Here is a 26,182-nt window from a genome sequence, read left to right as displayed (position 1 = left end):
TCATAAAAATTAAATGCCATAAAGTCTTATGTAGTGAATTCCCAGTTCATAAAATATTATAAAATACATTTTCTCATTTAATCTTCCCATTTACAATGACAAGGGTGGCTAGGCAACTGTTATCATCCTCATTTTGAAGGTGAGGAATTTTAAGCTCGGAGAAAGTGAAATTTCTTCACAGGATGACAAAAGCTTTAAGTGATAGAACTAAGGTTAGCAGAGAAGACCAACTACTTTATCTGCCAATAAGTTAATGCAGAGAAGCTCTGAGCTCTGAGAACTATAGAAAAGTTTAGTCTCCAAGAGCTCAGTAAGACGAGATTCAAATTTGTAAGAACATAAAACATGAAACTGCAGATAAAAGATGCTATGAAATTAACTGTTTCTGTAGCACATCACAGATGGATGCTGTAAGGGTCCTCACTGCCCACACACCCTCTGCTGGCTGAACTGTGCCATAGCACTTTAAGAACCACAATACAGCAAAGGATACAGTCAACAAAACTAAAAAACAACCTACAGAATGGGAGAAGATACTTGCAAATGACGTATCAGATAAAGGGCTAGTTTCCAAGATCTATAAAGAACTTATTAAACTCAACAGCAAAGAAACAAACAATCCAATCATGAAATGGGCAAAAGACATGAAGAGAAATCTCACAGAGGAAGACATGGACATGGCCAACATGCACATGAGAAAATGCTCTGCATCACTTGCCATCAGGGAAATACAAATCAAAACCACGAGATACCACCTCATACCAGTGAGAATGGGGAAAATTAACAAGGCAGGAAACGACAAATGTTGGAGAGGATGCGGAGAAAAGGGAGCCCTCTTACACTGTTGGTGGGAATGTGAACTGGTGCAGCCACTCTGGAAAACTGTGTGGAGGTTCCTCAAAGAGTTAAAAATAGACCTGCCCTACGACCCAGCAATTGCACTGTTGGGGATTTACCCCAAAGATTCAGATGCAATGAAACGCCGGGAAACCTGCACCCCGATATTTATAGCAGCAATGTCCACAATAGCCAAACTGTGGAAGGAGCCTCAGTGTCCATCGAAAGATGAATGGATAAAGATGATGTGGTTTATGTATACAATGGAATATTACTCAGCCATTAGAAACGACAAATACCCACCATTTGCTTCAATGTGGATGGAACTGGAGGGTATTATGCTGAGTGAAATAAGTCAATTGGAGAAGGACAATCATTATATGGTCTCATTCATTTGGGGAATATAAATAATAGTGAAAGGGAATAGAAGGGAAGGGAGAAGAAATATGTGGGAAATATCAGAAAGGGAGACAGAACAGGAAGACTCCTAACTGGGAAACAAACTAGGGGTGGTGGAAGGGGAGGAAGGTGGGGGGTAGGGGTGACTGGGTGCTGGGCACTGAGGGGGGCACTTGACGGGATGAGCACTGGGTGTTATTCTGTACGTTGGCAAATTGAACACCAATAAAAAATAAATTTATTATTATTAAAACAAAACCCACAATACCAAAGAGGAGAAAATGTTTTTACAGAGATTCTAAAAACTGTTTAAGAAGCAAAAATATAAGTTACGTAGTAAGTACCTGCAATATGAACATGGTCAGATTTCTGTAAATGTATCTAGTCTTGATAAACAAAATTAAAGAAAGGGAAATAAAAGAGCAACATTAAATAAAGTCAATGAACTTCCTATAAAGGGCCAAGGAATAAATACTTTAGGTCTTGTTAGCCATACAGTTTCCATTTCAACTATTCAACTGCTATTGCAGTGCAAAAATGGCCATAAACATATGAAAACAAATGAACATGACCATGTTCCAGAAATATTTGATGTAGGAACACTGAAATTTGACTTTCACATAATTTTCATTTGTCACAAGATACTATTCTTCTATTTTTTTCAATCATTTAAAAACAAAAACTACTCTTAGCTCATGGGACATACCAAAGCAGACAACCAGACAGATGTGGCCCATGCCCAGTGTTTTTGCCAACCCCCACATGAAATGGTTACCTTCAACAATGCTTGGCTGAATCGTCTCATTACATTCAAGTACATCTCATGGGTCTTTGGATCTCTTTGTTGAGTGTCTTGATCTTCACACTCCACTATCACATACCTTAAAAATATGTTAAGTCGTTCATAAGGGGTGAAATGAGATTCATTTTGTAAATATTTCTACTTTCTACTTGACCAGTTCGTATTTGCAAAAATAAAAAACAGAAGTAATGAAACACATTTTTCATCACTCTTTCAAAAGTAGAAAATTAGGGCACATACACAGCTGTTTATAAAAAGTCAATTAATAATAATAATGCCTTAATTTATATAGTATCCTAGATTTTCTATAAATTTTAGCATCAAAAGAAGCATTTTTCTCCTAATCCTTTCTGAGGTACATATAGCATCACCATCTTCAGAAATCAGTGAAGCTCACTAATCTACCAAGTAACTCACAAACAATATTTTCATAACCTATGTAATCCTTTTGGAAGTAAATATGGCTCTCTTATTCCAAAAATTTCTCTGAAGCTACTTTTCATTAACATACCTCTGCCACAGGCCACATCTTAATACAATTTTATATTTATTTTTCCTACCCAATCTTCTCATTTCTCAAAAGTCCACATATAATCTTCCATTTGTTTATCATAAAATTGTGGTTTTAGAGGATTAAAGAAATTTTAAATAAACCCAAAATGCTTATACAATTACCAAATCTTATAACCAATGATCTAGATTAGATCACAGAGGCCAATGTTTTGTGACTGTTGATGGGAACAAGCCATACTAGACACACATTTTATATCACAATTCAGGACGCTGCAGCCGCATGTGTGCACATAGGTACCTCAAAACAAGAAAGTTTCACAAAGCAATATTCTATGTTAATATTTGCTATTCTGTTCTATTTCATTTTTCTTTGAATAACAAATACTAGATTGTGAGCCTTTAGACTGATTTCAGGGAGTCATGACATGTAGTTTGAAAAACAGATCTATTCTGACCAACTTGCTTGTTTCATCAATAGTCAAACTTAAGAGGAGTTGTGTCTTACAAATGCCATTACTATTTGATTGCAGACCTGAAATCAGAGACCAGGACTTTGGGCTCCTGGGTCAGAACCCTTTCTGTCATACTAAGCTTATACTCTCACACTTTTATCTTTAAAAATCATATAAAACTTTTCAACTTTCTAATCTGATAGTGTTTTTTCAATCTCAAGTCACAGCCACTTATTTTTCTTTTATATTATTTCTGGGAAAAAGTCTAGTTTGCCAACAGGTGAACTTCCTGAGAGCAGAAAGTTTATCTGTCTTGATTACACTATACCCTCCGCACTTCCAGGCCTGGCTCATAATACTCAATAGGTTATTGCTGAATGAATGAATGACTCAAATCTCACAAATCTAACAATTATCTCAATGCTGATAATTCTCCATATGAACCCAAAACTCTGATTTTGCATTTCTTTAAGTGTCCTTTTACATTCATCCACCCTAATTTTTAAGCAGCACATTCCTTTTTAAGACACTGTCATTTTTAACAAACATATGTAAAACTGAATCTATCACACTAAATGAGTTACGTTTCTATTTTTGTTGAATCTACCAATATTCCAGTCATTTGGGCTAAAAATTCCATTGTAGCTGGGTTTTCTCAAAAATTAGGCAGGACACCTAAAGTGGTTGAATTGCTTGAATACAAGAAAATAGAAGTGAGGCAGTAGCCAGAGCAGAGAACAGAAGTGCTACATAAAATCATCATTGGCGGGGATCCCTGGGTGGCTCAGCGGTTTAGCGCCTGCCTTCAGCCCAGGGCGTGATCTTGGGAGTCCAGGGATCGAGTCCCACATCAGGTTCCATGCCTAGAGCCTGCTTCTCCCTCTGCCTGTGTCTCTGCCTCTCTCTGTGAGTCTCTCATGAATAAATAAACAAAATCTTCGGAAAAAAAATCATTATTGGCACTTTAATTTGTGATCCATGCATACAGAGCCAAACCTAGCTCCCATTTCTCTGCCTCAAACATCTATACTCAATTAGTCACTAGACTTAATTTTTTTTCCCCTATAAAATGCCTCTTAATGCTTCTAGTTAGCCCTGCCTAGAATCAACCAGCAGATACCTATTACCTGGCTTCTCTAACTCTGAAAAGAAACCCATTATTGCTCAATACAATCATCCTAAATTTCTCTTCTTTAAACTATCTTCATAATGTGCTACCTCTATTAACAAGAAAATCAATGGTTCCCTCTTATCTACCAGTTTAACATAGATTTGGTGGCCCTACCATCTGGCTCAAATGTCCACGATCCCCAATTTATGAATGCACATTGCTGTCAAGTCAGTCCCCTAATCATTCCTCCTATCTGCGTCCACTTGGTACTTTTGCTCATGCTGCAATAATGTCCAGAAATACTTCCCATCTCCATCTTTCCATATGCTACTCACCCTTCAAGTAAAGAAGACATTGTATCTCTTTCAGGAAGCCTTCATAGACCCTGACAAGTCCCTCCTCCTTGACTTCCTAAAATAGGCCTAGTCTCTCAAACTTGTGCTGTTACAACTGTTTCACATATTTAACTCTTAGTTCCCTTTATTGATTATTAAGAATTTGATGCTACAGGCCACATCTTAAAACTTTTCAGTAGCTATACACAGAAATATTTTAAGGGCTCTAAAAAAGTAAAAGCCTTCCTCTCCTGACTTCCCAGTGCAATGGTTTATCATGATAATAGCAGCTGTTCTAAAGTCTTGGAGCTATATAACCTAGAATTCTCAGAAAAGTGGAATGAAGAACTGAACCATGACGGTATTTCCATCATATCATGTTCCCAACAGGAATTATAGACCAAAATTTAAGGTATTCTTGAATCTTGAATCAAGAAAGACTTCTAGAGGGACACCTGGGTGGCTCAGCTGGTTAAGCACCCATCTCTTGATTTCAGCTCAGGTCAAGCCCTGTATTGGGCTCCACACTGGGCATGGAGCCTGCTTAAGATTCTCATTTCTCTCCCTGCCCTCTCCCTCTAAAAGCAAGCAAGCAAGAAAGCCTTCTAGAGCTACAAGATACATACAACTATTTAAAATAAAATTAAAAATTCAATTTTCAGTCACATACTCTACATTTCAGGTGCTCAACAGCCATATGTGCAGTATTATGGATAGTTTCCATCATTGTAGAAAGCTTCACTGGGTAGCTATATTCTAGACAAATAAGCTAAGAACAGTTTAAGATAAACTCTTATTTCCTATTTGCAGTATTCCAGAATGTTTGGTCATTTCAGGATATCACATAGAAATGTTAAATAGTGATTCTAAACAATAACATTGACAATATACAATCCTATTCAAATCCTATCCAGACCTTTCCACCCTTTAAATTCCTTGACTATCTCCATTACCTTAGTATATTAATTGTCTTTTTCTGGGTCTTTACACAGAAATTCATTTCCAAATGAGTAATACCGTAATACAGATGACCAGAACATATAGGCTCCATCATTTTGTTCAGGTCTCCCTGACCACCAAGTAAACTCCATGGTCACAGCTATTTTCTATGACTGAGCGTCCACACTGATGCTCATGATAAAGGTCAAAAAATCTTCCAAGCCAAAGTTCTGTTGCAAAAAGACAAGTCTAAAACAAAAATGACAGCATCATCTCCAAATATGAAGGGCAAATTCAGATCAAGACTAAAAGACCTAGATCTGAATCATTTCTGAATTCTCAGTTCACAGCAGTAAGTAGATTGTACAAAGTACTCTAAGGTATTCCCTCGAAACCTATCATCTTCAAGTAGAAATGCAGACAAAACTGTCCAGGTACCCATTGTAAGATGACATCAGTGGGTTACCTACTTCCTGGCAATTTCATTTTGTAGGGTAAATAACCTTTATTACCTTGTAAGGTCTTAAAAGTTATAGAAAAACATGTCAAAGCATCCAAAGTTTACTTTCAATTTCAACATTAGCTATAAAAATAAAAAACCAGAACGATTTATAGATCTTGATGCTCAACACTTTACAGATTGGAGACTATAACTCCCCTCTGTGGCTTAAAAGGTTGACACTATTCATTTTAAAAGGATTGTCTGCACAACTATAAGCCCCTAAGGATTCAGCTATACCAGGAATTCCATTTAAATCGCTGGAAAGGGACAAATGAAAAAGGAAATTCAAAAGGTTTGAAAGGAAATAGCACAATCAATTAAAATTTTTATTTTAATATATTTGCTACAATAAGAGTATGCTTAGAGTGAGAGGCCTTTAAATTGTTATACTTGATTAATATTTTTATACTACCCTGTCCATGTTCAAGGAAGAGAATGATCATTTTAAACCAATTACTGAAATTATTTCCATATTTTCACCCAACAATCACAAAAGCAGTGCCTACCAATGTCAGAAGCCTACATCAACAGCTTTTTTCTCCCCATGAGTATCTCTGAATATGTAATATGCAGACTGTAAATACAGGAAAAACAATTACTCCTCAGAGAAGGAGCAGACATAGCACATGCTATTGCTTCAATGAATCAGAGATATAGCAAGAAAACACAAATCAAATCTAAGTTTGATGGAATGCTTATAAGACTGGGAGTTGGAGTTGCATTTGTTTATTGTCTATGGAGAAAACAAAGCATTCTTTCTGAATGGAAACTGTTGCCTTGCTGGAAATTGCTCATCTAATAGGTTTCCTATTGCTTAGATGCTTGCAGAATGGTCTGAAAACTCTTCCTACTTGAAATAAGAGATCAAAGGTTCTATCACAACTAATTTCAGATTCTATAATGAAATCTGGTCTATAGTCAAATCTGAAGAGTAATTTTAAACCACCACAAAATCAATATATGCACACATAGCTCTTATAATAGTGACGACTCTAGACTATAAATTCTTAGCCAGAGAAAACTTTTCATGAATATTGCAATAAAAATATCTATAAAAGAATTCTCAGTAAATGATTTAAAAAATATAAAATCTTAATTTTAAAATACTCAAGCAGCTTATAAGTACTTACCCAAAAACTTGGCAAATTTCTGAGTGCTATGTTTTTTTTAATTTCCTTTTAAATATTTACTTAGATGTTCATGAGGAAATTTTCCGTAACACCAGTGAACAGACATACACTTAAGAATTCAGATTGGAAAATGGAGAACATTAGGAAGCAAGAGATTACATTAAAAAGGAAATAGTAGCTATTGGTATTATGAGAATTGTCAAGTAAACTTTTTAAAGTAAAAATGGTGATAAACAACTAGCCAAAACATTCTGTAGGTATTTTTCAAGGACATACTGAAATTTACTGTGAGAGTAATGTAGTTTTATGAATATTATATTAAACTGCTAAAAGAAAAGATGTTATTTTTCTTTCCATTATTAGGACCAAAAGGAAAAAAAATTACAGGTTCTAAAGGGGCAGGGGGGAAAATGACAGATTTAATTACGATTAAAGGGGACCATAAAGGTGGAGACTAAACAATTATTTACTGTATATGTACATAATGGACAGCTCTTTTGGTTTTGAAAGAACCCTCTGATTTAGTTGCATATTTCTTGGCTACAAGGGCAGTATCCAGAATAATGTTATGTTTGGAGAGTAGGAGAATAAAATTCAGGCTTAATTTGAACTACAGGACAGTTTTCCAAACTCAGTCTAGAACAAGACAGTATTTTGTTTACTTTCTTCATGGAAAGCAAAATGCCTTATTATCCTTCAAAAATAATGAGCTTTCAAAATGGTATCTATTCATTTCTACTGTTTAAGTAATAAACCCAATTAATCAAGCAGTAATTTAGATCAGAAATAATTTCCACAGTTAAATACTATCAAGTATGTCAATAAGTTTAAAAATGTTTCTAAATGTACAGAGATTTCAGGTAGTGGTTGCCCAGCTGGCTCGGCCTTTTGTTTGCTCTATAATTGGCTAAGGCTCTCTTGTCTTGTGTTTAATCTTAGTGCTTTCTTTTATTGAACCAAAATATTGCTCATTGCGGCTTAAGTTAGTTGTCCTCTACACTTTATTATTCTGTGACAGATAAAGGGAGCCAGGCTTTATATTACTTGTGTCCCAGGAAGTCAGTTAGTTCTTCCATGGCCTTAGTTGCTCTTTCCTTCACCTCATTCAGGAAACCTTTCTCATAGATACACTTCTACTTGCCCCATTTAACTTCTTGGGGAAGAGTGAGAAAAGGTCACTGAAAGCACTCTGTAAATAGCAAAGTGCTAAATAAGCCTAGAGGTCCCTCATCTGCATTTGGAGACCTTCCGTAAGGTCTCTGCTGATCTTAGTGTCTCCTGAAGAACAGAGCTCTAAATGCATGTAGACCCCCAAGAATTAGTTGCAGCTCTGCCTCCAGCCTGCAGAGAGCTATCACCACGTTCACCTTCTATGGGGTGTGGCCTCACAAGGGGAGGCATGCAGACTTTGTCTCCCTTTGTGTGGCTCGCCCTTGTTGGGTGGACTGTGCTGAGCCCTCATGTGGGGGGGCAAGGGACCCCAGGGAAGCGGGGACCTTACGTAGAGACCAACGTGAGATATCCCATGAAACATGTTTTCCTGATGAATTTCTCCCTGACTGGCCTCTTAAGAAATAAAAAATAAAAAAAAATCCCTTTTAAAAAAAAAAAAAAACAAAAAACAAACCCTCTGAGGTTAGAAAAAAACCCTCTAACTAATAAGGTTCCACCAAGTTCGCCTATATCTTGCTTCTGCCCCAGTTTCCTCATCCACAAGAGAGGTACCTTCAAATTCCAGCTTCCTGTTTTTGCGTGATTACCAATGTCGTGGTTATAATGTGAAAATATACACTCCTGAAGGACTGTGAGGGACTGCTTAAAATAGCATAAAAAGCAAATAGATATCAAACTGCAAAACCTACTACCTTACCCCGTTTTATCTTATGTCCTGGAAAGTCAGTGAAAGGAAGAGAAACGGTAGTGCTAATAAGTACTTCCTTGAACGCAGTTGTAAAGAAATACAGCCAGGAAACATAAATACTACATTTAGGCTTTTGATGACTTCTCATATCTTATTTCAAACTGCCGTTACATTTACAGTGTGGGGAAAAAAATAGTCCTAACTCGTAATCAGAAAATAAAAAGAAAGCTATTCCACATACCAGTATAAATAATTAGCCAGTGTTGAATTTTTGCAGGCTCTTGATATCAAGAAGGTGCAGAGATCTTGCTGAAAGAATTAAAAGAAATGTAAATTTATTACCATCTGCTATTAACAAGGGGAAAAGAAGAGAGTCTACATTTGTCTATCAGTTTTCATCTATATATCTCTGTCACAGATCAGATTTTTACATATCCATCTATTCCTCCATCCTTCCATCCAATATTTATTCTAAATCAGGCAATATATGAGAGGCTAATGACACCATGGTTCACAGAGTTACTTGTCCTACTGAAGTTTAACATTTAGTGGAGAAGAGAGACATCAAAGAAACTCAGAAAAAATTTAGATCGGGAGGTCACAAAAGGCAGCGACGGGGATGTGATACTAGGCGAGACCAAAATGACACTATGGACAGAGGCCCTAAACTTGACTGTTCAAGAAATTTTAAAAAGGCCCAGTGTAGCTAAAATACGGTGAACATGAAAGTAAAGGAAGCTGAAAAGATAGGCAAAGCCCAATTGTGCAAGACCTTTAAGGTCACACTATTAAGTATAGATTTTGTTTGCAAAGCAGTGGATATTGAACAAAAGATCTTAAGCAGGAAGGTGAGATGATCTGATTTCCATTTTATGAAAATGACTCCAGCTGCTCTGAGAAGATCTCAGAGGCCTGAGATCAGTTAGGATGTTATTATAGGAGTCTACAAGAGTGAACTGTGGGAGCAGAGATGGAAAGAAATAGATTTTTAAAGCATTTGGTAAGTATAATTAGTAAGACTTGCTGATGGAAAAGGAGGAGGAAGGAAAGAAAGGAATTGACATTAACTCCCAAATTTATGGATTTAGCAAATGGGTTGATTGGCTACATCACAGATGGAAATTCCAACTGAGGAACAACAGGCTGAAGTGTTGTATTCAGGAGAGAGAGTTGTACTTTGAAATATTAACTTGAAATGCCTGTCAGATATACAAAGGAGATCAAGTAGGGTTTGGGATATATGAATTTAAAACTCAGATGAGAGAAATGTGCAAGACATATAAATTTGAGTTTATCAGTACAGCCTGGGGCAAGAGTATAAATTGAAAATAGAAGAGAACCTTGAGGAACATTAAGATGTCAGGCAGCAGAGAAAGTGCTGACAAAGGAAACTAAGAAGGAACAGTCAGAGAGGTGGGGGGAAAACATGTAAAAGCCCATGTTTTTACAGTATCATTTAAACCCTGAGAAGAATCCTTCAAGAAGGGAGCTATTTGGGGCACCAGGGTGGCTCGATGGTTGAGCGTCTGCCTTTGGCTCAGGTCGTGATCCCTGGGCCCTGGGATGAGTCCTGCATCACACTCCCTACAGGGAGCCTACTTCTGCCTCTGCCTGTGTCTCTGCCTCTCTCTCTGTGTCTCTCATGAACAAATAAATAAAATCTTAAGAACAACAAAAAAAGGGAGCCATTTACTTTGAATACTGCAAATAGGAACTGAGAAGTATACATAATCACAAACATTCAAGTTATTTACTACTTTAGCAAAGGAAGTTTTGAATTAACAATGGGAAGCAAAGGCCAGAATGATGTGGATTAAAAACTGGGGAGAAAGAAAAAAGGAAGAAGAGTCAATATTTACAAAAAACTCCTTTTAGAAGGGAAACTCCCTTTAATACTTTTAGAAGCTTGATCTTATTTAAAGGGAAATAAGAAAATAAGGTGTGGTTTCAAAGGACGGTGGCAAGGAAGAGTTTTTGTTTTGTTTCGTTTCTGAATTTTTTATTTTTTGTAGATTTTATTATGGGAGTTCAATTTGCCAACATACAGTATACACCCAGTGCTCATCCCGCCAAGTGCCCATCACCCAGTCACCCCATCCCCCCGCTCACCTCCCCTTCCACTACCTCTTGTTTTTTTTTCCCCAGAGTTAGAAGTCTCTCATGTTCTGTCACCCTTTCTGATATTTCCCACTCATTTTCTCTCCTTTCCCCTATAATCGTTTCTGAATTTTTTAGATGGGAGATACTGACATATTTGAATATTTCTACCAGGAAAAAGAAGAGAGCATATCTTTGAATGGAGCTGTATTTTGTCTGTGTAGGAAAACAAGGAAAGCATGAAAAAAGGATTACCTCTGTAAATCTGGTGATGGGAAATTGAGACCAATCTTACCCAGAGACTTCTATTTTTTTCCATTAAGTGTGAGACAAAGCACGAAGAAGAAAGTAGAGAAAGTATGAAATAGGGACTGCAGAGCAGGGAAAGCAACCCACCCAGAGAAATGTAAGATGGCAGATGTTGAGTGTCCATCTGATGTCTGTGATCATGAATTTACAGGGATGCCAACATGCTAGGCCATGTGCTTCTTCAGCAATATTAAGGCTTAGAGCAATTAGGTAATTAATTAGGCTTATCAAGGGTTGAGATTTTACCAAGGGAACTGAAAGTACTAATAAAAGAATGATTAAAATGCTGAGCCATGGGATAAAAGATATATTCAGAGGAAAGCAAATATTGAAGGAGGCTGATGAACAAATAAAGAAGTATAGATCAATGGATTAGAAGTTTCTATGTGGTAGGGGTATTTCAGAAAGTAAGCTAAAGTAATAAAAGGTTATTATCACAAAGCAGACATGCCAGTGCTTTCAGAGGTGGCAAGAACCTTATCTCTAATTTTAGAGCTAAAACCTTAGCACTAGATTTTAAATGTGCAACATTTAAAAGCCCAGTAGGGAAACACCTCAATCAGAAAGTCGTAATACCAAATCCATGAATTTAACAGGTAGAATCTAAGCCTAAAGTTTATCTTTGACTTGAGGAGAAGGATATTACATTTTTATATAATTTTATATATACATATATATATAAAAACACACACACACACAATTTTATATATATATAAATAGAAAACACAGATTTCATTTGACAGTATACTTTTTTTTTTTCATTAAAATACTATTGACAGAGCATAGATTGATTGGAAAGAATTAAATTTAAAAACATTTGTGAGGAGTGTCTGGGTGGCTCAGTCGGTTGAGCATCTGCCTTTAGCTCAGGTCATGATCTCAGGGTCCTGGGATGGAACCTCACCATTGGGCTCCCCATTCAGCAAGGAGTCTGTTTCTTCCTCTACCTTTGTCCTTCCCCCTGGCTCATGCTCCTTCTCTAATAAATAAAATCTTAAAAAAAAATAATAAAAACATGTGAAACAAGAAAGCTGTACTATAAATTTTTAAACTCAATTTAGGTAATTTAAAAAAATTTTAAAACTAGAAGAAAAAAATGTGCTTTAGGAAAAAAAAGTGATTTCATATTGAAGTTCAGAGATATAAGAAGAAATCGTAAATATTTCTAAATAGTTACTGATTGTATACAATGATAATATTATCTCATTAGGGAGTTAAATAAGAAAGAACTACATCACTGGATAAAAGTGACATACAAATAAAGAGGCATACTGTTTTGGAGAAGGATAATACTTTTTATGCCAAACTTAAAGGATGGATGTTAAAATATCTAGCCAGCAAAAGAAATGAGAGACAATATAACCTCCAAGCTGAGGACAGAGACAAATGATATGAAGAGGATCCAGACAAATATAGGTAAGGGAAAAATATATAAGGATAGAAAGTATCACCACTTAAGATGATGAAATAAATCAAAATATAGCTCTAATCACAATAAAAATGGAGAAAAAGTTCTAGTTAAAAGACAATAGTGTTAAACTGGATTAACAAATTAAATCTAGCTATAGGATATTTTCCAGAGATAAACCCAAATATAAAGCCCCAGAAATACTGAAATGAAAAGGACTCAAAAGTATACCAGTGAATACTAACCAAGACAAAGTACTATTTCTATCAGACAAAACAGACTTTAAAGCAAAATATATCACTCAATATAATGTAGTAGTAATAACAGTGATAAAAGATTCAATTTACTTGAATGCACCTAATAAAATAGTTTCAAAATATTTAAAGCAAACATCAACAGAAAAAGAAGGAGAAACTGACAATTACACCATTATGCATAATGGGGGGGGGGGGGTTTACCCTAAATCTTAAGATATCAAGCACAGGAAAATATCAGGAAAGGGTTCATTAACACAATGAATGAGCTTGTTCTAGTGACATTCATGTAATGGTATTCCCAATGATTGTGGAATATATCTTCTCTTCAAGAATCCAGAGAATTAATGGAAAATTACCATATTTCAACAATGAGAGTAAGTGTCTATTTTCTAACATTTGGCCACACATACATAGTGCTCTCCTAAAACTCCAAGAACAGGTAAAGGAAAGGGGAAGAAAGCAAGAGAATCCTCAGGTGTCAGAGAGGAAACAAGGATGTTGGTATGTGCAGTGATAAGCAATGAATTTCAGTTTGGCTGGATACCACCTGACATTTCTAAACACTGAATTGTTTACGAGTCTCTTAAAGGTGATGACTGCTTATATAGTATTATTACTCTGCTGGAGGGAACAAGAGGGAGAAAGTACTCAAAAGGAGTCCCAGTGCTTTCTGGGATAGCTTGAATAAGCTAAACCCTTTACAAACTATTCAGCTGAGAAAAAAATGGGTTTAATCACTGAGTAATAACAGGTAGGTCCAACAGTTACAAGAGAAATATGAGAAATATATATAAACTATTTTTATTTTTAGTCTAAAAGTTCTGAGTCATAGTGTGTAAAACTATTCTGAATATAACATTCAGAATCCAATCACTTCACACAATCTTCAATGTAAACTACCCTAGTTCAAGCCACCAACAAGTCTACTGCAGATTATTTTCAATAGCTTCCAAGTAAAAGTCATTTGATAACATGGCCTGCTTGATTCCTGCTCTTTTTCTGACTCCTTCTTTTACTGTGCTCCCTTCTGCTCACTCCCAGAGCCAGGATCCTCTGGTGTTCCTCTTACACTTATGCTCTGGTCCTCAAGCCCCTATATTTGCTGTTCCCTCTGCCTGATAAATACTGTCCCCAGACCACTTGCATGGTTACTCCCTCACTATATCACCTTTACAAGATGTCACTTTCCCAGGGAGGCACTCCCTGACCACTTTTCAAAATTGCAACTGTCTAGCCTCACCCCAATACCTCCTCTATCATCTTACTCTGATTTATTTTTCTCTTTAGAAAGTAGATATCATTATTTCTTCTACTGTATATAAATATTATTGACTACCATCAGTACAAACACTACAATATAAGCTCCATGAAGACAAAGATTTTGACCTCATCATCCCCAGCACCTTGACTATTTCTGGTACGTGATTAAGAGCTCAAAAAATATGTGTGAAAGAATGAATTACTGAACCAATGTATCTGTATCTTAGATTTGAAAAAGCAAAACAATTAAATTGGTGCTAAATGGTTTCTTAAAGGGCTCCCTTAAGGATTCTATGATCCTGTAATTTAAAAAATTTTTTTTTTCAATATTTTCTCTTGTATCAAGAGGTAGGCAGATATCAAACTCTGGTTAACAGTAATAAAAACAGGAGTCATTCAGTCTTCAACACTACTACTAAAATTCGACTAAAAGCAATATATACATATGTTAAAAAAAAAAATCAAGTGAACTTCCTAGCATCAAAGTCCATATTATTTGTTTTCAACATCAGAGATGTGAAATGTTCTCAAATTAGAAGTCTTAGGGAGAAATTCAACAACACACTACATCAACTTCTGCAAATATACTTCCAAATGTACTTTCAGAGTAGTCATAGGCTTTTTGGCCTGTTTTACCTCAATAATCGTCTATTTATTTAGGAAGATTTCACTTAATTTTTCTGTATAAGAACAGCTACTTAGTATATAAGTATCAAAGTCATACATTTCTACAATGTAATCACAACACCAACAATTACAGTAATGTTCACAAATATGTTCACAATAAATATTCTGAGTTTCCTTAATAAAATATTTAAGCCCAGTTTATTTTCATATTGCATATTAATCCATTTATATGCCCAAAGCACCAATAAAAATGCCTTGAATTGAAGATTTTCTGGCACTTTTTGCTGAGAGGAAAAGTCATAAACATGCATCATAAAACAAGTTATTTAATAAAGTTGTAATATTTAGTTTATTAATCAAAATCAATGCTTTAAAGACCAACATAAAATATTTATCTGGTAAGATAGCTCCCGTAGGAAACTTGAAAAGCTTTGTACCTACCTCTAGATTTTCACCATCTGAACTGTCTTTTGTTTTAGATGCAGGAGGAGGGGAAGACACTGGAGGAAAAGGGCTGTTTATAATTTGGGAGCTGAAAAAATAACAGGAGATATCACTGACATGTAAAAATTCTGTTAAGAGAAAATACTTCACCTTCTCTTAGACTTTTTTAGCACAGTTTTTTTTTAAGCACAGTTTTGTCTGGTTAAAGCACCATTTCTAAATCATGTTCTGTGCAACACTAGAGTCACAGTATGTCCTGAGAAAAGCCTACAGTAAAAAAATATATGGATAACAGCCTCTTGGAAGATTTTTGTGCAAGCTGATATATTAAAGGTTTTTGATAAATACTATGGTTTTTTTTTAAAAGTGTATTTTAATTTAAACGAGCATTTCCCAAACATATCTGAACACAAGACCATCCCATCTCTTTTTTTATCTTTTTAAAATCATATAAATTAGTAAGCAGCAGACCATAATTTGGGAAATACTGGATTACATTTTACATCTTGCCATAAAATCTTAATAGACTTCTAGTAAAAGATTTTAGGCAAACTAAGGGAGGAGGCAGGTATATAAATAAACATGACTGGAGACTGAAGGCCTTTAATATATGGTGGGAGACAAAGTAAGAGGGTCCTGTCTCTTCTCTTAAAAATAGAAAAATATAAAGCAGCCAGGACAAGAAAAAAAATTATTTTTCCCATTTTTGAGTTCTTCTTCAAATGAAACACAGAAGATAAAGAACAGCAGTATCATAATCACAATGAAAAATTTAGAAATACAATCTTGAGTTCATGTGAAAATTGCAATAATTGGACTAATTCAGGAAATCTGAACTCTAGACCTCATCTGTCATTAACAAATCTCATGACCTTCACAAAATAACTGTTTAATGACTGGGTTTCTCACCCAAAGGTTCCTATTCATCTCAACTTTTAAGACTTCATGAAAAGCAAAATCGCAAAGTAAAAACAACATGGGCTTTGGGCTTTGATGTCAACTCTACCAGGCAGGATAAAAGCCTCTGGACAATTAACTTCTTGTTCAGTCCATCTCTAAATTAGGGATAGGAACACGTACTTCAGAGGACTATTAAAATGAGTTAAGTCTGTGGACCACCTTGCAGTGTCTGCTACAGAGATGGGAGTTCTTAATTGTTACTATTGTTAACAGCTTTTAATTCAAGTACCATACTTTTTTTGTTGTTGTTATAACTACTAACGAGGTGAAAAGCGGCCAATAAAACATACCATAAAATATTTGAGTTCACTAACATGCCCCATCTTTCACTTTATTTTTGCATGAACAGCAGTAGTCTCTAATCCTTACTGAGCACTATCCTAAATGCTTTATGTATATTATTAACTCATTTAATCTTCCAACAGCCCTCAAAGATTGGTTACTATTATTATATCCCCATTTTTAAGATGAGAAACTGGGGCCACACAGAGAATATGCACCTTCCACAAGCTTACACAGCTAGTAAGTGGCAGAGCAGAGATTTTCACTCAGGTATTCTGACTCCACAGCTTGCAAAACACAGCTCTGTAACACAGTAATGTGTGCTCTGTGAGTGTATAAGCTACATTCATTGGTACAACTTTAAACTTAATACAAACTAAGGTTCAGTATATCTGGGGGAAAAGGAAAAGAGATGAAGTCTGAAGAGGGGGGAGACTATTATATCTGAAAATAAGCCCTCCCTGGATAGTCATACCTATCTATTTCTGTAGAATTTATTCCAGAATTTGACACACTCTCTGACACTGAACCCTGACTATCCTTCTTGGTAGGTTCTAATCCATTCTTTATGTCATCAAAATTTTCATATTTGAGAGCTTGGACCAGCTGTAATAGGTACATCAACAAATCCTGGAAAACAAACAAACAAAAAATAAGCTAATATTAGAAAAACAAATGCAATATGATTACAGACATCATTTATTCCTAAAGATCAAGTGAACAGTTTAGTTTCATCTACCACTTAGCAGCTGTGTTGCCTTTGACAAGTTACTAAGCTATTTTAGTTCTTGGTGCCTCACTGGGTCCTCATCTGTAAAATGGACATAATCACATATACCTAGAGATGAGTTGCGAGGATTAAATCAGTTAATAGAAGAAAGTCACAGAACAGTGTCTGGCACAGAGTAAATGACCAATAAATGCCTTGTTGAAAGCAGTACCCAAAAAACAAAGCAAAAAACAAAAACAAGGATTAAGATGGTTCACATAAAACTAAAAAATTAAGGAAGGATCCTTTTCTCAGCAATAGATCAGATAATGGCATTTTAGGTCTACGATTTCATAAGAAACTCCAAATTTTCAAGTTCTAAAAGAATTTCTGTTTCATGAGCTTTTCTGCTTAGGATTTTTTTTGAATCTTGAGTTCCTTAAAAGGTCAAGTTTTAGAGAATTTGAATTTGGGTGGCTTCTTAAATGAAAAATCCTATAAAACAGACATTTTAATTGTAACCCTCTTGGTTAAGAGAAAAGCTTACTTCCTACCAACTAGCAATAATAGCTTAAAGAAAACAAATACCTAAGCCTAAATTTCCCATACTGCTATTGACAACCAACAGGATAATTAGGACTCAGTGTATCAACAAAGTAGTCTCCTGAGTTTTCCTTTAACATAAAAAGACTCTTTAGGTTTAATGTTAAGGATGGAAATGTTTCCTGTCATATTCTCTATAAATATCATACTCTCTTGGCCCTTCTCAATGGCTGTGAAGAAAACTCCAAAAATCTCCTTTAAAAAGAATTACAGGGATCCCTGGGTGGTGCAGCAGTTTGGCGCCTGCCTTTGGCCCAGGGCGCGATCCTGGAGACCCGGGATCGAATCCCACGTCGGGCTCCCGGTGCATGGAGCCTGCTTCTCCCTCTGCCTGTGTCTCTGCCTCTCTCTCTCTCTCTGTATGACTATCATAAATAAATAATAATAATAAAAAAAAATTTTAAAAAGAATTACAGTCTGAAAAAATTCACAAAACTCAAACACTTCTTAAAAGTATCATTATCTTCAAGGTCCAGCTGACACTCACCCAGTTAGCTCCTCAAAAGTCATAATTAGATGATGGTTGAAACTTGGTGACCGCCACCTCAATCTCAGTCTCCTCTTTAGTAGGCCCACAAGCCAAGTGAAATCCCCTACAAAACTTCAGGGCACACAGTTTCCTTCCCTATTTGTAACAACTATAGAATCTGTACTTAATTGCTAAACTATTATCTCCACAATTTATTACAAACATCGTGAAGACAAAGATCACTTCCAACAACCTAAATTTCTTTCACTTAATACATACAACTCTATATTTTTTCATAACTTTCTTCTTACATTGACATAGTCAACATTTTTGTCATTATTCTAAATACTGACAAAGAATAATACACAAGAATTCACCACTAAAAATGATTTTGTTACAAAAAAATTAAATGAAAAGTTAAAGGCTTATTCATTCACATTCAAATGTTGATTATCAGTGGCCACAGAAAACAAATGACTGTATCAAAGCACCTCTATAAGTGTTCTGCTTCTAAAAATCATTTTTTAAATTGGAGCAAGAAACATCTGATTTTCTACTATTCTTTGGAGACTTATGACATCTAATAGCAACAGGCATGCTTTTTCTAAGGAAAAAAAGGTGAATTACATAACAGAAAGTTGATTAATATATTTAAAGAGAAGTATCTTTTTCAGAAGGTAACTAAGTAACTAAGTTTCACTGCTAGCCTTCCTTACTAAGGCATGCTTCAAAAATGCTGTTGAATATATCACCTGTTATGTTTTCCCCATTATAGAAGACTTACCACGTGAAATCAAAAAGGCTGTATTGGTAAATTCCCAGGAAGGAGGAATTCAGAAGAAAACCTTCCTCTTTTTAAGTCACTCATTACTATCTGACTTGTTGGGCTGGTATTCTATAGTCAAACTGTACTTTCCTTCATTTGTACAAAGTGAGTTTGCTCATTATTTAGCCACATCTTGAAACACATAAAATTCCTCCAAGCATGAAGGACATAAGCATCCGAGTAAAACAAAAGAAAAAAAAAATCAGGTTTTCAACTGAGACAATTCAGTAAAATTTCCCCAAGAGCTATGGAGTATTATCTAGATAGTTATCACCATTCCTCTTAATAACAAGTTAATTCTTATGTTTTAGAGTGCACAGGCCAAGTTCCATGTCAAAAATCAGTCACCAACTGCCCATTTCTTATTGAATGAAGCGTAATTCTTCATATAGGCATTTACAGTTAGAAAGACATGGGTTCTGATCTTACTTCCTGAACAGCTAGCTACACTCAACCCACATTCCTGTTAAAGTGAAATACTTTCTATTTTTTCTTATACTTTTCAGTCTCCTTGCCTTTGCTCATACTGGTCTCTCCACTTAAAATGTAAAGTCATGTCCAATTGAAAATTTACCCTTCCTTCAACATCTCAAATGTTCCTTCCTCCTCAAATTCTATGGGGCATCTCCCCTTTTGAGCCATACAACAATAAGAAATATGGCTTTTAAAAAATTCCCATATGGAATATTAGCAAATCCAATTCTGAAAGGTATTCAAAGATTGGGAAGACTTATTTTACAAATGTGTGGCTACATTAGGAAATTCACCAGCACAGATTTCACATATAGCACATATTATATGCTGATGTTTTCCATACAGCACAATGCTATATCCACAAAATATAGCAACACACCTAACATTATAACTAACAAGAGAAATCACCAAAGTGATTAGATAAAACATAAATATTAAAACATAGCTTTTTATTTAACTAACTAAAAGAAGTAAGAGATAAAAGGGGTGAGGTAGTTCATAAGTAACTACTGTCAGGGAATAAATCTATTTTTAAAATGTATACAATTTTTCTAACAGGAAGACTTCAATGAATACAAAAATTATGTCTCCAGAAGCAAAGGTTTAATATTATAAAGTTGTCAATATTTTCTAACATAATAATATAAATTTAATGTAATTCCACTTAAGATTCTGGTGGAGTTTTAAGAAAATGAAAAAGTTATCTTAAAATTCTTGGAAAGAATAAACGTATAAAAATTATACAGAAAATTACAAGAAAAAGAGGGGAAGGATCTGTCCAATCATGTTTAATGTTCTTGTGAAGCAACTAATTTTTTTAAAGTATGATACAAGTCCCAAAATAAAAAATTCATAGAGCATTATCAGCAAAAATTTAAAAGGAATGTATCTCTTGGCCTAACAATTCCAATTTAAGCTACTTACTTAACAATACAGAAATATATATACATAAGTCTGTTCCCTAAAATATAGTATAGGAAAAGCTATATAACTATCAAAAGAAGCTGACTGGTTAAATAAATTATAAATTAAACTTGCAGTAAAATACTATGCTGCTGTTTAAAAAAAATAAGGTAGGGATCCCTCAGTGGCTCAGTAGTTTGGCGCTTGCCTTCGCCCAGGGCGTGACCCCAGGATACCAAGGTCGGGTCCCGCGCCAGGCTCCCTGCGTGGGGTCTGCTTCTCCCTCTACCTGTGTCTCTGCCTCTCTCTCTCTGTGTCTCCCGTGAGTAAATAAATAAAATCTTTTAAAAAAATAAATAAGATAAAAATTTTAAAAATTAAGAAATTTAAAAAAATTAGATCTACAGGTACCTATAAAGTCTAGAAACATAGTGTTTTTTCACAGATTAAAGATGCCCTTCACTTAAAAAAAAAAAAAGAAAAAAAAGAAAAAAATAAAGATGCCCTTCACTTGATGGGATGAGCACTGGGTGTTATACTATATGTTGACAAATTGACTTTAAATTTAAAAATGTAAAAAAATATATAAAAATAAAATAAACATGCCCTTGACATCACTTGCCATGATATTCATTTGCCTATGTTTCCAGACTTCATGGAAACAAATGTGTTGATAATGAGAAATTGTCCATCTTGGACAATTTTTAATGATATGATTATTTTAATATAAAATTTATATAATATAAATGTTTAATCTTTCTGCATTTATGCATGAGTACAGCTTTCATAACTATGCCCCACATAATCTTTCCCCATAGCTGGCCCTTCCCAATGGCTGGGGACATAAGCAGCAATTAGCACTACTTTTGAGGATAGGAAACAGAGGTAAGAACAATATACACTGTTCCCAAAGACATATATATATAGGTACATAGAGTCAGAGAGAAGAAAAAATTCATCTTAATATACATCTGAAGAATCAGTATTAACTGATTAATTAAATTAAAAGGCCTTTTTTTAGCTGTGTATATACAATTTATCACTAAACTAAGTTCAGAGAAAGAAAAATCAAGAGATAACCATCATACTATTTATGCTCTCTAGGTTATCTAAAACCTCACGGGAAGCCTGGGTGGCTCAGTCAGTTAAGCGTCTGACTCCTGATTTTGGCTCAGATCCTCATCTCAGGGTCATGAGGTTGAGGCCTGCATAAAGTCCCCTTTACCTGCTCCACTCAGCCAGGACTCTGCTTCTCTCCTTCTCTTTCTGCCCCTCCCACCACTCATGCACCCACACACACTCTAAAATAAATAAATAAATCTTTAAAAAAAATAATACCTCAAGGAAACCTACCATATTTTGCAGTTTAAAATGTACACGATGTTTCTACCATTATCCTCTACATTGTAACAAAAATTGTAAGATGGTCTAGAAATTCATGCAGTACCTACATGAATATATGACTATCACCAGAGACCATAAATATTTAGCTTTTAATTAAGATTGTGAGGGAACTAAAGTGAGACAATCAAAATGATAACTTATAATTTTTCTACTTAAATTCTAAACCCACATCAGGAGGCTGTCTTGACTACAGCCCAGAGGCCGTTAGCCAAACTCTATGACTCACGTGAAACAGGGGGAATTAATGATTTAAGTTAAATTTCTAGTGAATTTTGAAATAAGTATTTCAGTATTTCCACATTTCAATTTTTATTTATTTTTATTTTATTGTTTTTTTTTAAAGATTTATTTTTTTTTATTTATTCATGAGAGACACAGAGAGAGAGAGAGAGACAGAGACACAGGCAGAGAGAGAAGCAGGCTTCATGCAGAGCCCAACATGGGACTCAATCCCGGGTCTCCAAGATCAGGCCCTAGGCTGAAGGCGGCGCTAAACTGCTGAGCCACCGGGGCTGCCCCACATTTCATTGTCTTTACTGTAATACAATAAAGACAATGAGAAAGAAAGAAAATATACTGAATCAAAATGCTTAGGATTGCTTTTTAACAGGAAAGTGAAAAACACCCTATACTAATAAAATTATACAATATCTGAGAGTTGCCTCCAAATAATCTGGTGGAGGGCAGGGAATCCCGAAGAAGAAATAAGTGGTATTACAGATGAAACAAGACCAGCTATGAGCTGCCAACTGCTGAAGATGAGTAAATTATATGTGAGTATTCACTACACTATTTACTGTTTACATTTTACTATAATTAAATACAGACATACATTGACCTTATCGACCTTAGTAAATGCTGTTTTGCCACTACGGATTTAAAATGATTTTTTTAAAGATCTTCAATATTAGTTGTTCTATGGGATCAACATTCCTCTATATATCAAGGCTTGAGAAGAGTTATCCCATATCCCATAAGCTCTGCAGGCTAGCTATAAACTATTAAGTTATGTTTGGAAAAGACATCCACTCTATAAAAATTAATAAGTAAAAAAAATTGCTGGATTACTCTATTTTATTAGAAATTACTAAAATTCAAAATCCAGCAATGCTTTGTGTTGACATAGAGTGTTCCTCCTTCCCTGGTGGCTTTAAATGTAATATAAATAGCCAGCACACAGTTTGCAGTATTTGGTTTCCAGAGGATTCAAAACCACCTTCAGAAAATCTACATATACATATAATTGTCAGCAGCTGAAAGTTTAAAGGAGAAGTTTGAAGGAGAATAAGATGACCATGCATCTCTATGCTTTAAAGGCCCCAAGGGCTTTTCAAGGCTGCAATTAAATGTGGCTTGTTGTATACTGACTGATAGAGGGGATCTGAATTATTCCCTAGCTGGTGCTGCATTAAACCATTTTTCATTAGAATTCCTTTTTCCAGACAGAGCAATACAAGCTCTGCTGCCAGGTAAATGTCCTGGGAGAGATTGTCCTATCATGTAACAGATCAGGAAGTAAATTTTCATTTCACAGAAGAGTCCTTGGAGGAATATTTTAATTTTACTTCTGAAAACACACCTAGTATATCCTCTTCCCTTCTAAAAATCTCTCTCCCCATGCCTGCCCACCCCCCACCTCCTTTCTCTCTCTCTCTCTCTCTCACACACACACACACACACACACACAGGCACACATACAGGGTGGTGGTGGAGTGAGCCTATAATTAGGTTCTAGTTTAAAATGCACCCAGTCTGGGGCACCTGGGTGGCTCAGTCAGTTGAGCATCCTACTCTTGATCTCGGCTCAGGTCTTAATCTCAGGGTCATGAGTTCAAGCCCCACACTGGGACTCCCAGCATGGAGTCTACTTAAAAAAAAAAAAAAAGTACCCAAAGAGGAGTAATGAATAATAATGTACCTCATCATCTGCCTGTCGTAACCGGGCAACGGCATAACGCCTCACTGTTGGATTGGTGTAATGGGAAGATAACAGCTCCAAGGAGTCCTCTACATCCATTGGCTTCCATTTTCCTAGAAGTTCCAAAGCTTGTTTGGCCTCCTGAGGTAGATCCCAATTCACACATTTCAAGAATTTTGTCAAAGCCTAAAATCCGAAAAATTTTAAAATTAGAAACAACAGTATATTACCTGGGGTGAGAGAGGTCAAGGATGACTAGGCCAAGTTTCACTTGGTGCTGATGGCAGAGTCAGTCACAGAGTCAATGACAGACTCCTTCTATAACCACTAAACATAGTTATACATGCGATCCTAGAAAAATACCCCAGAACAGAGGAAACACGGAAACAGGTACCCCGTACCTCTACATTTTTCAAGTTAAACCACTTACAAAGCACTATGAATTTTTAAGTTATCTTTGGCTTTTCATTTTCCTTTTCTATTTTAAAAATAGTGCAGGCCTCAAGGCATGGAAATAAAGAGATGAGGCATATTCTCACAAGACGTGTTAAAGACAACCTTCATTTTACAACATAAAATATTGCAGCCAATGAATGAAGAGTCAAGCGAGGGTAGAATCCCCACCACTAACCTCACTCTCAAACACCTCAGGATCTTTGGGTTTCCTAAATACTCCCACATGAGAGCTCAGACTAAATTAAGTATGTACTGCTCTTACACAGAGAATTAACTATTTAAAAAGACAGACAATCAAACAGAAACTCCACAGAAACAAGCATATAGATAAATACAGAAGCAGCAGCAAATATTCTATGATTCAGCTGCCTGTTCATAGTGTCTTTCTGGAACCTCACTTCTTTAGACAGGCAGCTTACCCATCTAAAGTTTTCACAGTATCATCTGGGTAAGTAAATGACCTCGGAGCATATCACTCATGGTTGCATACATTAATAAAAGCTCCTTTAACAAGGTTGTATACTTGTTTTCCAGTAAAAACAAAACAAAACAAAACAAAAAAACTATATTGTCACATCTTCCCACTGGGAACACTTTACAGACTGATCTCATTTTCTTCTTTCTCCATGATTTCATCTTTTGAACAAAGATAACTTTAAAAATTTAAATCAAAAAAATGTAAAAAAAATTTTTTTAATTTTTATTTATTTATGATAGTCACAGAGAGAGAGAGAGAGAGGCAGAGAGAGAAGCAGGCTCCACGTACCAGGAGCCCGACGTGGGATTCAATCCCGGGTCTCCAGGATCGCGCCCTGGGCCAAAGGCAGGCGCCAAACCTCTGTGCCACCCAGGGATCCCCTAAAAAAAATTTTTTTTAATTTAAATCACGGGGATCCCTGGATGGCTCAGCGGTTTAGCGCCTGCCTTCAGCTCAGGGCATGATCCTGGAGTCCTGGGATCGAGTCCCACATCAGGCTCCCTGCATAGAGCTTGCTTCTCCCTCTGCCTGTGCTCTCTGCCTCTCTCTCTCTCTCTCTCTAATGAATAAATAAATAAAATCTTTAAAAAAAATTTAAATTGCTATTGTACCCAACTAAAATCTCTTCATTAGTAAAAAATCAAGTTCTCAAGAAAATGTCCTTTTGGATAACAAAACACAATTACTGGTTGGTATAACATAAAATGAGCCTTGATGCCCACCTCTTAACTTGTTCTTGATTTAACTACATTAAGCAAAAAAGCACAATGGAGATTATCTGGTCCACTGCTCAAACTGTATATAATCTCAGTGAACATAAGTGCTTGCCCATCACCTCAAAACGGTGGACAAGCTACACCCAAAATCCAGGTCCGCTAATTCTCTCAGTCCATGCATCTTCCACCAGATGGTTCCCCCTTATCATTAAGACACTGCCGTCTCCTAATTAGCTAAACCTATGACCCTCAGAGCCATTATTCTACCAACACCCATCTCCTAAATCCATTCCCAATTTCAAACCATTATTTTTAGCAATATTTCCTGCATTTCCCCTCAAGTTGATTCTCACTATACTCCACATCTAGAGTTTGGCACAGCCTTCTAGCTAAGAGCCTTAAAACCAGTTTCTCTTCTAATCACTTCATACAAACTCTCAGAAGCTCAAGTTGGAAGTGATGTTAGAATGAATCTCCACCTGTCAACAGAAATTCATCTTTAACATCCCTGCCAAAAAGAGACCTAATATTTAAGTAATTCCTAATATTTAAGTAATTACTTAAATTAATATTTAAGTAATGACTACTTTCCAAAGGTCCCATGGTTTTCATAGACAGTGAAGCCATTGTTACTGTTGTGAAACTGTAAGGTACCGGAAGACAAATGTGTTTTCATGCAATTTCTTCTCACTGGTCAGTTT

General features: G+C 35.8%; 1 protein-coding gene across 1 annotated transcript in view; it reads right to left on the bottom strand.

Annotated features, from left to right (window-relative positions):
* The window catches only part of PIK3C3 (phosphatidylinositol 3-kinase catalytic subunit type 3), a 135,110-nt gene that overhangs the window by 55,183 nt on the left and 53,745 nt on the right, over positions 1–26,182 (bottom strand). The window contains exons 10-14 of the mRNA XM_025997039.2: positions 23,832–24,017; positions 17,001–17,155; positions 15,281–15,371; positions 9,123–9,190; positions 2,012–2,117 (exon numbers count right to left, since the gene is read on the bottom strand). Coding sequence (XP_025852824.2) covers positions 2,012–2,117; positions 9,123–9,190; positions 15,281–15,371; positions 17,001–17,155; positions 23,832–24,017 — 606 coding nt within the window. The remainder of the gene's footprint in view (positions 1–2,011; positions 2,118–9,122; positions 9,191–15,280; positions 15,372–17,000; positions 17,156–23,831; positions 24,018–26,182) is intronic.

Source organism: Vulpes vulpes, chromosome 13 (assembly GCF_048418805.1).
Source record: "Vulpes vulpes isolate BD-2025 chromosome 13, VulVul3, whole genome shotgun sequence".
NCBI classification, from domain to species: domain Eukaryota; kingdom Metazoa; phylum Chordata; class Mammalia; order Carnivora; family Canidae; genus Vulpes; species Vulpes vulpes.
This window is presented reverse-complemented; position numbering and strand designations above follow the sequence as displayed.